The 16,367-nt window shown below is 39.9% G+C and overlaps 6 protein-coding genes across 6 annotated transcripts; all 6 read left to right on the top strand.

Moving 5' to 3' along the window:
- Window positions 1-342: 342 nt before the first annotated feature.
- TM35_000071390 (putative CAS/CSE/importin domain protein) lies at window positions 343-3,225 on the top strand (the record flags this gene model as incomplete). Its single annotated transcript, XM_029023585.1, has 1 exon — window positions 343-3,225. One exon carries the CDS (start codon window positions 343-345, stop codon window positions 3,223-3,225), a length of 2,883 nt encoding a protein of 960 aa, XP_028884781.1.
- A 426-nt stretch (window positions 3,226-3,651) lies between these two features.
- TM35_000071380 (uncharacterized protein) lies at window positions 3,652-4,044 on the top strand (the record flags this gene model as incomplete). The annotated part of the gene is made up of 1 exon (XM_029023584.1): window positions 3,652-4,044. The coding sequence occupies one exon, from the start codon at window positions 3,652-3,654 to the stop codon at window positions 4,042-4,044; it is 393 nt and encodes a 130-aa protein (XP_028884780.1).
- A 754-nt stretch (window positions 4,045-4,798) lies between these two features.
- Window positions 4,799-6,667, top strand: TM35_000071370 (uncharacterized protein; the record flags this gene model as incomplete). Its single annotated transcript, XM_029023583.1, has 1 exon — window positions 4,799-6,667. The coding sequence occupies one exon, from the start codon at window positions 4,799-4,801 to the stop codon at window positions 6,665-6,667; it is 1,869 nt and encodes a 622-aa protein (XP_028884779.1).
- An 873-nt stretch (window positions 6,668-7,540) lies between these two features.
- Window positions 7,541-9,964, top strand: TM35_000071360 (uncharacterized protein; the record flags this gene model as incomplete). Its single annotated transcript, XM_029023582.1, has 1 exon — window positions 7,541-9,964. One exon carries the CDS (start codon window positions 7,541-7,543, stop codon window positions 9,962-9,964), a length of 2,424 nt encoding a protein of 807 aa, XP_028884778.1.
- A 212-nt stretch (window positions 9,965-10,176) lies between these two features.
- TM35_000071350 (viral life cyclerelated protein) lies at window positions 10,177-12,384 on the top strand (the record flags this gene model as incomplete). Its single annotated transcript, XM_029023581.1, has 1 exon — window positions 10,177-12,384. The coding sequence occupies one exon, from the start codon at window positions 10,177-10,179 to the stop codon at window positions 12,382-12,384; it is 2,208 nt and encodes a 735-aa protein (XP_028884777.1).
- A 1,784-nt stretch (window positions 12,385-14,168) lies between these two features.
- TM35_000071340 (putative DNA ligase I) lies at window positions 14,169-16,292 on the top strand (the record flags this gene model as incomplete). The annotated part of the gene is made up of 1 exon (XM_029023580.1): window positions 14,169-16,292. One exon carries the CDS (start codon window positions 14,169-14,171, stop codon window positions 16,290-16,292), a length of 2,124 nt encoding a protein of 707 aa, XP_028884776.1.
- Between the last annotated feature and the right edge of the window lie 75 nt (window positions 16,293-16,367).

Below are 16,367 nucleotides of genomic sequence, written 5' to 3'. Positions count from 1 at the left end.
GTCTTGTATTACCCGTTTGGATACTAAAAAGGAGAAAAAAAAAAGGTATCAATGTAAAGTAAAAAAGAAAAAAGAAAGAGGTATTTTTGCTGTTACCATGTGGGATGTTCTGACTTGTCTTGGTATATCTATATCTATATCTATATATATGTATATGTATATTATTATTTTTTCATTATTGATCTTCACTTGTATAAATTGATTTGTTATTGAAAGGTAAAAAATAGCAGTAATAAAAAAAAAAAAAGAATTCGTAATAAAAGAGAAATAATTCTGGGAAGGATAGAGTAAATTTTTTTTTTTTTTTATAAGAAAAGAAAGGAGAAAGGAAGAAGCAGGACTATGCATGCGATAGACCCAAATGATCCAGTATTGGCGCAGCGCCTAGTTAAATTGGCGTCTGACGCAGTTTCCATGAACAACAGCGATAGAGAGAAGGCAGAACATGAGATTAAGGAATTCCAAAATAGTGTTGATAAGCAGACTGGATTCGTCTTGTTACTTCTTAATGTAGCTGTTGCCTCTGGTCCTGCATCATCTTTCTGCTCCATTGTTTTTAAAAATACAGTTAAAACATGTTGGGACGCTGCAACAGCAGAACATTGTATCACAGAAAATGACAAGGCAGTCGTACGTGATACTATTACTCTCCTTATGCTTCGCGCTCCCCCAAACGTTCAACGAAACCTCGCAGAGGCTATAACTATGATAGCTGAAATAGATTTTCCGGAAAAGTGGCCAAATGCTCTAGACCGTATTGTTCAGTCATTGATGAATGAGAAGGATGTGGCGATACAGAGCGCTGCACTTTCAACGGCTCACAGTATTCTAGGACGCTATCGATCTCAGACAGATCTTTCAGAAAAGCTGGCAGAAGACCTTCGCATCATTTATACTACCCTAACGTCTCCTCTACTCTTATCGATGGAATATCTTTTGGGCGAAATGGAAAAGTGTAACTCATCATTTAAGGCAGCATGTCAAGGACTCACTTCAGCTGTAGAGTGTCTTCGTGATATGACTACTTTAGACCTTGGTGATGAGTTTATTTGGAATCTAAATAAATTTGTGGATGTTCTTATGCGATGCCTTCAATTCAGTAGTCCTGTTACGGATGATATGGTTTTAATTGAATTGAAGTCTGCTGTAATGGCTTGTGTGACACATTTCCTTTTGCGCTTTGATGAAGACTTTGAGAAGCATGCAGGTGGTTTTATGAATGTTGTCTGGAACACTATTGCTTCACCATCTAGTAGAAGCAGTGCAATGGATGATGTCGTCATTCAAGGAATAAACCTTCTTTCAGCTGCTTGCCGAGGTTCCATGCGTACTGTATTTGACAATACAGAGGTACTTGAAAACCTTGTGGTACAAGTAATTTTACCAAATCTAGCACTGCAAACAGAAGATATTGAATTATATGAGAGGGAATCAGATGAGTATATTCAAAGAGACATTGAAGGTAGTGATTTACACACTCGAAGACGTGAAGCAGGAGAACTTGTTCGTTCTTTAATGGTTTCTTTTCCTGATAAATCTGGTCCACTTTTTACGGCTCAATTACAACATCTTATGACAGCTGTTGCATCTGGAGATTGGAAAGCAAAAGATTTATCAATTTATTTGGTATCTGCTCTTGCGTTAGAAGGTCAGTACGCTAACACCCAGAGAGGGGCAAGTCAACAGTTAAGTGGTTTAGTACCATTTGAATCCTTTTTGAGACATAATATTCTTACTGAACTTTCTTCAGATGTTTCATCACAGAGTCCTTTTATTATTAAAGCTGATTGTATACGTTTTGTAGCGACATTTCGAGCACATATTGATCCACAGATAATTCCAGATGTTGTAGCACTTTTAACTTCATGGATTCGATGCCCAGATGAAGTAGTACATGCATATGCAGCCCATGCTGTAGAGCGTATTCTAACTGTTCGTCGTCCTGGTCAGCAAGAACTTATTATTTCGGATGCAAATATGGGTGATAAAGTTGCTCCACTCTTACAACACCTTTGTATGCGACTTCAACAAGATAAACGACCCTGTGCTTATACAATGCAGTGTCTTTTACGGGTAAGCCAAAACTGCAGTCATTCTGTAAAACCTTTTGTTGGTGATATTATTACTTGTATAGCTCCTGTTGTTCAATCGAATGCCAAAAATCCTTCAAATCCTCTTTTTAGTCACTGTATGTTTGAGGTTATATCAAAATGCATTCAATTGCGTCCTGAAGATGCCGCTGCTATTGAGGGTGCATTATGGGAACCCATGATTTTTATTTTACAGAATGATGTATTGGAGTATGTACCGTACACATTACAAATAATGGCACAACTTCTTGATACACGTAGCGGTGGATCTCCAGATCCTCCGGCGCATTATCAGGCTTTATTGGAACCATTACTTGTTCCTGATATGTATCAGCAAAAGGGAAATATTCCTGCTGTCGTTCGACTTTTAGTGTCTTTTATAGAACACTATCCTCGATATGTTCACAGTAAGGGACTCACTGAAAAAACTCTGATGATATTTCGAGCACTTCTTCAATATAAAAATTACGATCATGAAGGATTTAATATTCTTACTTCAATGGTTATAGCCTATCCAAAAGATATTATTGAACCTTTTATGGGTTCTGTATATCAAGCATTGTTTCAGAGATTACAAACATCTAGAACACCAAAGTATGTGCGTATTCTCATTATTTTCTTATCCATTGTGGTAGTTGTTCATGGTGCTAATGATGTTGTAACAAGGATAAACCTTATTCAAAATGGACTATTCTGGATGCTTCTTCAGCGAGTATGGCTTCCTAATGTTCAGAAGATTTTGGGACCATTGGAGCGTAAAGTGTGTGTGGTGGCGTTGTCATGCTTACTGGGAGAATGTGAGGAACTTCAACAAAATAGCGAAGTATGGACTAGCTGTGTTGTAACTTGCCTTAAAATGATTCATGGCGCTGTGGAAAATGATGATGTGACGAGTTTCACTCCAAAGGCACATACAATGGGGGATTTGAAACAATATGTTGACGATTCTGGTTTTACAAATATCTTTTGTCCACTGCAGGGTGCTGTACGTCCCCCAATTGATGTCTGTGCATCCGTGAAGCAGCCGCATGTCTACTTTCGTGAACGGGTTCAACAGGCTTTACGTGGACCGAATGGGGCACATCTTGAAGGTCTTCTTCGAGCCAATCACGAGTTGTGGGCCGCAGTGCAGTGAGAACAGAATCTGAATTTAAGCTTTATGACTAGGCAGCTTAACTAAAGAGAGAGGATGATTGAATCTCATAAATTTTTTTTTTTTGTTTGTTCCAACTCTTTGAGAAGCAAAAAAAAAAAAAAAAAACATAAAAAAAAAAAGGAAAAGAACAAAATGAAAACAAAAAAAAAGAACAAAATGAAAACAAAAAGAAGAATGAGGCTCACAGACTAAATGCATACGCGCTTTTTGATTCCCACTTTGATAATTGAGTATTGAGTCATGGTGGTGATGTTTCTTTTCTTTTTTTTTGTTTCATCTCTTGCATTATGCTTTTTTTTTTACTTGTAATGGATTATGTTTTCTTTCTTTTTCTATTTGTTCATAGTAGACAGGTTGTTTCTTAACAATAATAGTAAAAATACGGTGACGTTTCTTTTGATAACCATGTCCTATCGAACCAGTTCTAATTACCCCACTGCCCATAATCACTGCTTTCGTAGTGTTTCTTCGTACGATGCCCAATCGCACACGAAGAGGAAGTGTTCGACTTGTGGTGTTTGGGGAAAAAAAGGGGGAACCTGTACTTTGTGCGGTGACACGATTCCAGCACCGCGTCCACATCATGTGGCTTCGATGATCTCCTCTCGCGTATTGTCTTATGTGTCCTTTACAGGAGCAGAAGCAGCAGTAACAGAAGCGGCATCTCAGTCATGGAAAGACGAGGAAACATCACCCCTGGCTGCTCCTCCACAGAAAACACCAAAGGTTAAATGCTCCTACTGCGGTATTTGGGTTACACCTGCCTCTGTGTGCCATTTATGCAGAACTCAAGCATGACACGAAATCAGGGGACTGGTTTTTTTTTTTTTTTGCGTTTCTATTATTGTAAAGTTCACTGTGAGTCTTATGTAAAATTCATCGTAAGGACCACATTCACGTTGTACTAGAGTAAACTGCACTTATTGATCATTATAAACCAGGATTTTTTTTTTTTTTCTTCTTCTTTTGTCTAGGAACCCATCTGAAGTTTTTTTTTTTTTTTTAAAAAAAACTCTTCTTGCCTGCTCTCTGATTTACTTTGAGGATTTCATAAGTGTGCACTCTAGTATAAGAAACGAGAGATGTTTTTATCCCCAAGACTGTTTTTTTTTTCATGTTGTTTCTTAATGATTCTAGATACATTTGTACAGTAACAATAATAGAGGTACTCTTTTATTTCTGTTTCTTTTTTTTTTTCTCATTGTACTTATTATCTGTGTTATGTGTGGTTTTTTTTTTTTTTTTAACTCTTAGATCTTTTTCTTGGCACCTTGAGTTATACTTTAATAATGAGTATAGCTTTCCTCATCACTCTGAGTAAGGATGTTGTTGTTCTTTGATTGTTTTTTTTTTTTTCCTGGTTGTATGTATTCTCTCGGGGGATGCACATTTTTGGATATACCGGTAAAAATAAATGCGATAATCGGAAATAAGCTGAAAGAGAGGTTTACTGACGTGTTGTGACGAAAGATTTCTTTTTTTTTTTTTCTTATTCTTTCATCTTTTTTTTTTTTTACGTTTTCTTCGTGTGAGCAAGAAAGTAGTATCACTAATGTCAATTTACGTCACGGCGACGGCGCGGGAGTTCCTCGAAGGGGTGCAGTTCGGCCCGAACAACGAAGTGGTGACGGTGAACAGCCGCGATTACGCGGGGCTGGCGGGGGTCGCGCGGGGGATGGTCCTCAGCTCCGTCAACGGCACCCCCGTCCGCCGGGCCGACGAGGAGCAGCGGCGCCACGCCCCCACCGGCAGCGATGTGATGCTTGTCTTCGCCCCGCAGCCCTCCGGCCGCCACGACGAGTTCGATCTCAGCTCCTGCGAGGACGAGGACGGCGGATTCCAGCAGCGCGGGCCAGCGCTCGCCAGCCTCGCCAGCGACGACACCGCCATCTTGCCAGAAAGCACAAGTGTTCTCGCAGATGCCGCAGAGAGGGCCGGGCCAGGAAAGTGCATTATCATCATGAGTGAGGGAGTTAACCCGGCATACCCAATCGCGGTAACCGCCGAGCGTGCATCGTGTACAGTGATGTATATTAATGCAGTTGCACGCCTTAAAACAAGACAAAGTCTTGCTCAAGCAGGTGATGTCTTTCGGAAATCACTTAAAAAAGGTTTATGGATCTATATTGAACAGGCAACAAAGTCTATATCGCTTTTACGAAAGCTAGCAGAGTGTATCGTGGAAGCGCAAGAGGAGGGAGCCATTCACAATAAGGCACGTGTTTTTCTCATGTGTGAACCCCATCCACACTTTCCAGAAGTTTTACTCAATGGTGGAATAACACTTCGCGGTACACTTCGACCTGAAACAGGTGAAGTACAACTTGAAAGTGATTTACTCGAAAGTCGAAGAGGTCTTTCTCTTGTTCGTGGAGCAGCACCTGCAGTAGTTGACGTAAAAACGGATGTGAGTGATCGAAAGAGACGTGTTAAAATATCTCATGAAGTGAGCATTGTTCCCTTAGAAAAACATACATTTATGGAATTAAGCCAAAGTGCTACTGCCCCAGTTGATCGAGAAACTATTGCTGGAGAAGGAATTACTCGTGTTGCTAAGTATACATTTGGTGCTAATGAAAAATTTATTTCTCTTTGCAAAGTTAAAGATGGACGTTACGCTGTAGGTACAACTGGGGGTTATGTTTTAATATTGGATGTTGATGGCCTACCTCTTATTCAATTTCGTCCACATAAGGCATGTGTTTGGGATGTGGCTTTTGCCTCGGCGTACGATTTTGCAACCGCCTGTGAGGATGGCACTAGTTCTATTTTTAATTATTCTCTTGCAACTCAAGATCTTGCGGCAACATCAGTAGCCTCTTTTCAAAGTGACGTGTTCGCAGTAACATATGCAAACCCCGAAGATCCTTCTAGCGCCGTTCTTTCTGGAGGTTTGAGTGCCACTATCTGTGTGCTGCATTCTGATCGACAATGCAGTTCATTTATTGCATCAGGGATGTCTATACAAGCTATGCGTTCCACCCAGCGAAGGCATGTTCTTATTGGTGGAGGCAGTGGCGTTTGTTCGCTAATTGATCCTGCAACTTGTACGGTGGTTGAAACAACGGATCGTCATCAACGGAAAGTTCCAGCTGTAGCTAGTTATGGCGATACAGCAGTGACAGGTGGTTTCGACAAGATGGTTCGACTTTGGGATGTTCGAAGTGGTCTTTCTATGATTAACGAAAAAACCATGTCAGAAGTTATCACTGCTGTTGCAGTTGATGATAGACATATTGCCGTATGCAGTGGATCGGATCTCGTTGTGTGGGATGTAAGAAAGTTTACATCTCCATTGGCAGCAAAACAAAAAGCCTGGAAAGATCTCACACGTGGACTTGTCATGGACGGTGATATCGTCATAACCGCTTCTGCAGATGGTGTGGCACGCTTCTGGTCACTGGGTACATTTAGTAATTAAGGAGATGATGACTCTTCACTGTGCGTATAGAATCTTTTTTTTTTTCGTTTTTTTTTATTATGTTTTTTTTTTCTTTTTTGTATCTCTGTGTGTGTTTGTATATATGTTTCTGCGTTTATATAGGCACGTTTGTACTTCGGATCGTGCCCATCTTTCACTTGTAGAAATCTGGATAAGAGAAGTAGTGGTGGATGTTTTGGTTGTTAAATTGTTTAACTCACCCTCAGAAATAATACACGTGCTCACAGGATCGACAGGAGTTGAAGAGAAAGAAAAAAAAAAAAGAAGTATGGAATGATGAATGGGTGGAAAAAAGAAAGTGTGGAATGGAGAGGTGAAGACGTGGGGTTTCACGCACATTAGTGAAGTAGTAGTTCTTGAGTAGAAGAGGGGAAAAAAGGTATTTTCCTTTCGTATTTATGTAGCCCTCCTTCAATAATATAATTGCTTGACTTTTATTGCTGCTAGTAATGCTTTGAGACCGGATATTTGGAGAGTCGTATATGCGCAATCTGTTCAAACGGCCTCTCCTTCGTTCTTTTTTTTTTTATATTTATTTATTTTTAAAGGATTTTTTTTTTTTTTTTTTTTTTTTTTTGTTTGAGCCCTGGAACATTTGCATCATTGTAGGCATTATATGGAGAAAACGAAGTTCAATGTCATCAGTACATTTTTCTGACTCTTTACTGTCATTTCTCTTTTTTTTCTTATTTCTTCTTTTTTTTTGCTGTCTTTTTTGTTAATATTACTTTTTTTTTTTTCTGACTTCTCTCAACTTTTTTTTTTTCCTTCCTTTCTCTTTTTTTTCTACCGTCTCTTTTCATTACCAAAGCTACTATTGTTTTTTTTTTTTTTCTCGTTACCTATTTTATAATGACTGAGTCGCTTCCTTCAATTCCAGAAAAATCCCCCCTTTCGGCGGCGGAGTGCGTGAAACAGGTATCAAAGTTGTTAAGACAACTTGAGGCTTCTGGATTACAATATAACCCGGCCCAACCTTTACCAGCGGAGGCGGTGGAACATATTCTTATTACAGACGAGTGGTATTGCAAATCATGTGGCAATACCGATTTGAAAATGTGCCCAGAAACAGGCAAGCCTCATCGACGACATTTGGTACGGGTGGCACAAGAGATATTGCGACTTGTGGGTTCAAAGACGGGACAAATAGTTGTACGGCCACCGAATTTGACGGCTAGCATGAATGGAAGATCACGTCTTCGTAGTCAACGTCGTATTACAATGAACCCACATGCACTTCTACTTGCTTATTACTATGCTGTATTACCAAGTAATGAAGTGGATGGACTTATTTCTGAATGTGCCCAACATTTGGTGGAACTTCTTGAGCAATTAAAAGTTTATGGTTCACAGGAAGAAGTAGATGAGCAATACGCTGCCGCCCTTCTCTCTTCTATAGGTACTACATGGCAAGAATACAGCAAAAAAGCAGCGGAAGACCTTCGTTCTCTTAAGGGTGCGGACCGTCGTGCATGTAGATCTGTCCTTGTGAAGGGCACAAAGGAAGCCTACGTTGCTGCTTCACGTGAACTCCGAAAGACACCTTCAAATAAGGACCTTCGTTCATTTGTAGGCTTACTTCATGATCGTTTGTCGCGCCTGACTTCCCAGGAAGATCTTAATGAGCTGGAAGCCACTATGCGAGAAGCCCAGCGGGAGGAAGAGGAAGAAGAAAAAGCGAAGGAGAATGAAAGGGAGGTAGGGAAAGATAAGGAGAGGGAGGCTTCCGCCCCTCAGAAAACACCCGCAAGTCTACAACTCGCCACCCCACCGGCCCCAATGCTGCTGCTTTCAGAGGGAAACACGAGCGGCTCAGAGACGGAGCCGATCCCGCCCGTCGTGATGGGACCGGCGCTCCCTCCCAACTGGTACGTGGACGAACACGGACGTTCCAGACCACCAGTAACAGATCCTTTGCAGATTCGTCGCGAGAAATACGTTCGGCTCGAGTTCCGGGCGAAGAAGGCATATGAAACAGTAATAAAAGTGCCTGAACCGAAGAAAGATCCATGGCAAGAGCAAATCGTATCATCATTAAACGAAGCGCAGTTCGCATTACTTGCAGAACAATGCAATCGACAACCTCCTGATTTACAAAGTATTCCTCGTTTTTTAAACCTTGTTATTGAAGGACTTTTAAATGCTCTTCCAAGGCGTCTACGCTCTCAAACTGAACAAGAACTTCGTGATGTTCTTGATTGGCGCGTTGTACGTCGGTCTGTTATGGGAAGTCCAGGAAATATTGCCGCACTTATGCGTTACGTTATGGGAAAAGTTGTAGAGTATGGATCCTCTGCTAGAGCAGAAGAAACCCGCAAACTCGCAGAGGAATTAGGGAAAAACCTTGAAACTTGTACCCCAGACCTTGGTACAGCGGTGTCTAATACATTTCGCGTCATGCTTTCTTCTATACGCCAACTACACGAAGATGTTGCCCAATATTCACTCATGTTTATTACTCAACAATTACGAGAGAATGCTGTTTCGTATATTCGAGAGTTCATAAGTGAATGTCATGCAAATGTTGATCAATGGGAGAGTTCATTGTCATTTATTCGGCGTTATTTCAATGATATTCGTGTAAAACAATGGGCAAATTCACCTGCTGCCGTCTCAGTAACAGCGTTAACCGAACAGGAAAAATGTCTTCGTGGAAGTTTGCTCTACGGATTATTGGATTTGCTTCGAAGTGGTGGTATTCAATCAGCAGATCGTTGGCATGATTACCCTACTGAATGCTTTTACTTTGAAAAGTCAGTTGTGTTTTTTGCTGCAAATACAGTGCAAGAAAGCAGTTTATTGCTTCTCTTGTCAGGAAGTGTATCAACAGTTCTTCGAGGAAAAGGAATTGACTCAAGAGTGGTCAATGATATTTTAAAACAACTACATGACAAATTTATTCATTTACTTTCTGAACAACTTACTTTGGTATATTTGAAGTCATCTGTGACAAGTCTTATTGATGATGCTATAACTCAAAAAAAAGTATCAACCGCTTTAACCGAAAGTGAAATCAATCAAATTCACGGAGCAGTCGATAAGATGACTGACACAACAGGACCACTTTACCTGGCTTTTGAAAAGCGGGTTATTTCGTTTATCGAGGCAATTCTCGCACATGGTCAAACTGATCCTCCTCCACTGGGTCTCGTAACAGATACCCTGCGTCGTTTGGCTTCTTTGCTGCATCATATGCTTGATTTTAACTGGGAAGTTTACCAACCATTCTACAAGGATATGCTTCGATATGTGACAGATGGGGAGTCTGCTAATTAGGCAGACGAAAATATTGGAATACACGATCGTGCTTTTTTTTTTTTTTTGTTTTTAATTTGTTTTCAGTCTATCTATCTATCTATCTATCTGTTTTTTTTTTTTTTTTTTTAAATTTTTTTTTTTTTTTTTTTTTTTTTTTTTCTTTCTACCAAAAAGAAAATTTTATTTTTAGGAGTTTTGTTTCTTCGAGGATTAGGTAGTCCTTAGGAACAATGTACCCTCGCCAAGAAGACGTGAGTCTTCTGCAGCGCTACATCAATGATAACAAACTTGAGGATAAAGGTGTCCCAATGACGGAGTTGCGGCGGCTAGATGGTTTGGACCAAGTCATGTTGGGTGTGGACGGAACGAAAATCATTGACCTCATTACCCAGGCTGTGCGAGAGAGGGAAAAGATGGCCGTTTACACATATACAACGCCGTTTACGGTGTACAATAAAATCACTGAGATTTGTGAGACTTTTCGAACCCTCAAAAACTGCACTCCTGTGTTGGTTTTTAATGGTATTCCTTTTTCTCCAGATCCAGATGAGGAATTTACCAGGGATAGGAATACAGTTCCACTTGAAATAACAGCATTCACTGGTACAGACAATTGCAGGTTGTGTAATATGCCACCAGCTCGAGCTTCAGATATCCAGAAAAAGTCGTCAAACCGTTTTGTTGTTGAGGAGGATGTGGAGAATCAGATCATCAAATTATTTCGTTCTGAGTTTAAGAATACCATGCGCGCTCCGTATCTTGCCTGGGCTCAATTATCTGCGTTTCGACACCCTGAGAATCGTTACGTATCAGAAGTGTACGGTTGTCTTGAACTTCTTGCTTTCCCTGGTATTGATCGCGTCATTACAAATATTAATGTGATGAAGGGAACATTCGATATGGTGCGTAAATCACGTCTCTTAGATTCATTGAGGATAGATGATGACGACTTGGGAAGCTTGATTGTGATTGATAGTCGGAGTCGAGTTATGAAACCTGTGTCTCACAAATTTTTGTCCCTTGATGAAATGTGTAAAAAAATTCAACGAGTATATGATTTTACTCTTGGATGTTCTTATGCGCATCGTCTAAGTGAAGAAATCGCATCTGGAGCTGATCCTTCACTTCGAAATCGAACTCATTCTTTAAGAAGTGCTGTGATTCGAAATCTTGATGCCTTGGGATGCCCTGTATTGACATTAACTCCTCCCCATTGCATTTCTTTGTCGCGGCTATACAAGGGACGTCGAAAAACGCTTTGTGAACCCAGGACAGCATTGGGAAGTCCTCTTCCACCAGTCATGTATTATGTACTTTCGGCTGGACTTTTGTCTCCCAGTCCTCTTGCTGCATTATGTCAGGGGAGTGTGGTTGATGATTGGCCACTTGTGGATTCCGTAAAGTATCGTGATATGGCTGAAATTGTTCTTCCTCTTCGAGTGCAGACAGTTTATCAACTCGTCATGACCTTGGGCCAAAACGATTACCGCATGACGTGGTTCCGCCGTTATAATGTTCCTCAAGGCCGAATAGGCAAAATTCATCCTCCCCCAGATATTTCCCTGGATTCTTGGATGTTAAATGGTATAAACATACCTAGTAGCCTCCATCTTGTGGATGTATTGGAGTATGCACATTTGGCAACTTCTTCTCCAGATGTTTATTACACCACTATGGAAGAGACTTGCGCAGCTATTCTTCTTCAATCTCTTGATTTACTTGGGTACTTGACTCATGAAGCACGCGATCGAGGTGAGGAAGTTCAATTAAGTGAACCCTCTGCATTTGGTCGTGCGCTTAAATTGTGCAGCGTTTCAACACTCAGCGAATATACGGTTCTTCTTATTGAACTCACTCGAACTGGTGCTATTACCTCAAGTCCGATTCGAATGACTCAAGAAGAAATACACCCACGGAATATTCCTCCTGAGGTTGTACTTGCTAGCCGTATTTTATCCATTATTCCATTAAATGTTTCTGGTCCATGGAGTGGTCCAATTGATGCAGAGCTTGCCGCCTTCAGTATGGTTTCACGCATGATTTCTCGTTCCATACGTCACCTCCTCGAGTCTATTATGATGGCGATGTTTTATCAGGGAAAAACGCAAGTTCCGCTGCACAGGGTATGTGAAATCCAGCGGTCGCTGCCATTTTCTACTCCTGTAGAGTTTGGTAGTGGTGTATTGATTCAATATATCTTAATGAAGGAAAAGTGTACGTTGGCTGACGTGGAGGCAGCCTTTCCAGAGTGTACTTACCTCTCTCACGATCTCGCAACACTATTCTATTTCTGGGATCTTGCATTCTACGTCCTGCAATCCGTTGCTTCTGTAGATGTCTCAATTGATCTATCTATTGTTTGTAAAGCCCATGAAAGGATGATGGAAGTTAAGAATAACCTCGACATTAATACAGGTGTAAGGGAAACTTATTACTAGGGGTTTCAATGGGCAAAATGCAGCTGCGGCATGCTTTCCTTGTGTTTCTTTCTTCTTTTTTCCCTCTTTTTTCCCTCTTTCTATATCCTTTTCTCTTTTTTCTTTTTTTTCTCTCTCTCTCTCTCTCTCTCTCTTTCTCTTTCTCTTTTTCTTTTTCTTGTTCACTTTCTTTCTTTCAGCTTCTGTACCCCATTACTACTATCCTTCCTGCGTTTTGCGCAGCTTGTTCGAATTCTTAAATTGTGTGGGGGTGAGGGATACGGATATATATATATTAGATAGATATTTATATATATGTGGAAAGAATAAACCGAGCGTTTTTTTTTTTTTTATTGTAGGAGAGAAAAAAGAGAGATATAGATAGAGAAATAGAGATAGAGAGAGCGGTAGATAGAGGGAGAAGGATTTACCAGAGTAAAGAAAGATGAGAGGTTAAAGAGCATTATTATTTGTCTTAACTGGAGAAGTGATTATATGTGGTGCTTCCCATCACGTGAGTGAGATGATGGGGAAAAAAAAGTAACATAAGGAAAAAATGTTCCAGAATAAAAACGAGTCAAAGAAAGAAAGAGAAAAAGAATATATTTATATATAAAACAACGTGATCAACAGCAGCAGGAAAAAAAAAAAAAAAAACAGAACGAAACAGAAGCTGTGGTTGAGAGGAGGAAAAACCCGATAAAAGAAATAAAAAAGCTGTGGGTAAAGGAAAAAAAAAAAATAAGTCAGATGGCGAATTATGGTAAGACAACATAGAAGTGAAGCAACGGTGAATTTTCTCTGTTTTTTTTTTTTTTTTTTTGGTTTTTCTTTTCTTTTTTTTTTATGTTTTTTTTTTTTGTTTGTTTTTCGCTAATCTCCGCGCTTCGCACAACAACTAATGTTGTCTGTGTATTACTAATGATTAGAGGTGAGGAGACGAGGGAATGCTTTCCGCATAACTGGGACAACGAAGACCATTATGAAATGAATTAATATTCATTGGAGTTGAGTTCATGGGCTGAACGAGATCAATAAAGGATGGAAAATGAACGAGGAAGGTGGTGTGAATTGGAAAGGAATAGATATGGTCGTCCTCTTAACGCGAAGAGAAAAAAAAGAAGAGAAAGTGTGAAATAAGTGAGAAAATTGGTGCGAACTAGAAGAAAAATGGTGCATATTATTGTCACTGTTATTATTATTATTATTATTATTATTATTATTATTATTATTATTATTATTATTATTATTATTATTATTATTATTTGTTGATTTGCTCTTTTTTTCTTTTGCTCCTTGACCTTCCGTACATGTATATATATGTCATATATAAGTATATATATATATATAGATATATATACATATTTTTCTGCGTGGGACCTTGGTAAGGTGAGAAGAAAAAGAGGGATAAAAAAAAAAAAAAACAACAACAACAACAAAAAAAAAAGAACGGTATGGGAGAGATGTCTGTCTGTGTTTGTGTGCCGGTGGAGCTCCGATTTCTCACAAAAATATTTGCGTTCTGTTTATCTTTCTTTCCTCTATACACTGGGCGCATACACAGCTGTGAGGAGGAGCTCCTCTTGGTAGCTTCTGCAAATAATGATCATCGCGACATTCTGAACCTAGGACTAAATGCAGCCGGTTTATCGGTAATGGAATATTTTAATAAATGAATAATAATAATTTTTTTTTTTTTTTTTTTAAAGACGACAACTGTCTCTCTTTTTTTTTCTTGTTCTTCTTCTTCTTTTGCAAACTCTGTTTTTTACTGAGTTTATCAGACCGTAGCAAAGGGTATTCACATGGTGGAATCCACGTTACCACCTGTTGATCCTTCTGAAAAGATCGAGGGAGGGCGGAAGCGGGTACGTGAGGATGATAATTGCGATGGGGTGAGTAGTGACGATGAATTACTCTTAGAAGAAACCTCAGCTGGACCGACGAGCATGGCGAAGTTGTTTTTGAAGGACCGTCTCGATCCATACGCCCCCTTTAAATCAGTCTGGCCACAACCAAAACCTGGGTTAGTAAAGGATACGGTGCCGTACGCTGCCGTTGCCGATACTCTTGCTGATATTAGTGCAGAGAGTTCACGACTGGAGTGTATAAGGCATCTGACTCGTTTATTTCTTGCAGTTATTCAGCGAAGTCCAAGTGACCTGGTTCCCGTTATTTACCTTATCATCAACAAGCAAGGTCCAGCCCATGAAGGTATTGAACTTGGGGTAGGTGATGCTTTGTTGGTAAAGGTTATCGCAGAATGCTGCGGTATTCCCGAGGCACATGCTAAAGAGGCTTACAAGCAAACAGGTGATTTAGCTGAAGTGGCTCAGAACAAGAAGCGTAAACAATCAACTCTTGTTCAGCCTAAACGGCTTTCTGCAGTAGGTGTATTTCAATCTCTACGTGAGATAGCCCTTATGAGTGGAAAAGAAGCAGCACGACGTCGCGCGGATGTAATGAAGAGACTTATTCGTGATGCTGTTGGCCCTGAAGTGAATTTTATTGTTCGAGCGCTTCAACAAAAAATGCGTGTGGGACTTGCTGAACCTTCTGCCCTCGCTGCTGTTGGTTACGCATTTGCACTTGATCATATCGGAGTTGATGAAGTGATGAAACGTACTCCAGAGCAGTTACAACGAGATTTAAATATGAGTGCTGTTAACTTTACTCGTATTTTTGGTGAAGTACCTAGTCTTGAAATAGTTGTTGGTGCCTTACTTAAACATGGGCTTCCCGTAATTATTCCATCTTCTTCAATATCTAAGGCACATATTATGGAGTTATCTATTCGTCCGGGCCTCCCTGTAAGACCTCAGCTTGCCCATCCAACCAGTGGAATAAATATCATAATGGAGCGGTTTCAAGGAAAGACTTTTACTTCTGAATACAAATATGATGGTGAACGCGCTCAAATTCATTATTTAAAAGAAAATGATTTTCAAATTTTTTCGCGTAATTCAGAGACTCATACAGGAAAGTACCCTGATGTTATAGCTATGTTACCTCAAGTTTTTTCTTGTCATGATGTCAAATCTTTTATCATAGATGCAGAAATTGTTGCTATTGATAAAGAAAGTGGGGCATTGCGTGCATTTCAAGTTTTGCAACATAGAGGACGCAAAAACGTTTCTTCTGAGAGTGTCACAATACCTGTTTGTGTATTCGCTTTTGATATTTTATATTTTAATGGTGAACCACAAACAGGAAAAACATTGGAGGAACGTCGTAAATTACTATATAGTTTTTTTACACCAATTCATGCAAAATTTCAATTTGCTGAGCACCTTGATAGCAATAATGTAGAAGATATCCAGTCTTTTTTAGATAAATCGATAAAAGATGGATGTGAAGGACTTATGGTTAAAACACTACATGAGGAAGCAACTTATACACCAGGAAAACGTTCCCACTACTGGTTAAAGCTTAAAAAAGATTACATGGATAATGTTACAGATACTCTTGATCTTGTACCGATTGGGGCATATTATGGAAAGGGTAAACGAACTGGTGTTTTTGGAGGTTTTTTGCTTGCCTGCTACGATGGCGAAAATGATGAGTACCAAAGCATCTGCAAGATTGGAACCGGGTTTCAAGACGATCAGCTTGAATCCCTTACAAAGTCTCTGCAAACGTGTATCTTGGAGGAACAGCCACGATACTATCGTGCAGATGATAAACCAGATGTTTGGTTAGAGAGTTCACACGTCTGGGAGGTAAAAGCAGCTGACCTTTCAATTTCTCCTGTTCACTTTGCTGCATACGGACTTGTTGACTCTTCTAAGGGGATAGCTTTACGATTCCCACGGTTTGTTCGTGTGCGGGAGGATAAGAAGGCATATGAAGCAACCTCTTCTGCGCAGGTGGCCGAGATGTACACCGCACAATCTCTTGCCCATAGAAATGGGGCTCATGATAATGAATAAAAAAAAGAAGTGAATAATTCGAGTACCTTCAATAAGGTAAAGAGCAAATATATATATATATATATATATATATAT

This window comes from Trypanosoma theileri, assembly GCF_002087225.1.
Source record: "Trypanosoma theileri isolate Edinburgh chromosome Unknown TM35_Tth_7_V1, whole genome shotgun sequence".
In the NCBI taxonomy this organism is placed as follows: Eukaryota; Euglenozoa; class Kinetoplastea; order Trypanosomatida; family Trypanosomatidae; genus Trypanosoma; species Trypanosoma theileri.
Note: the sequence above shows the minus strand (reverse complement) of the source record. Positions and strands in the feature narration are given on the sequence as shown.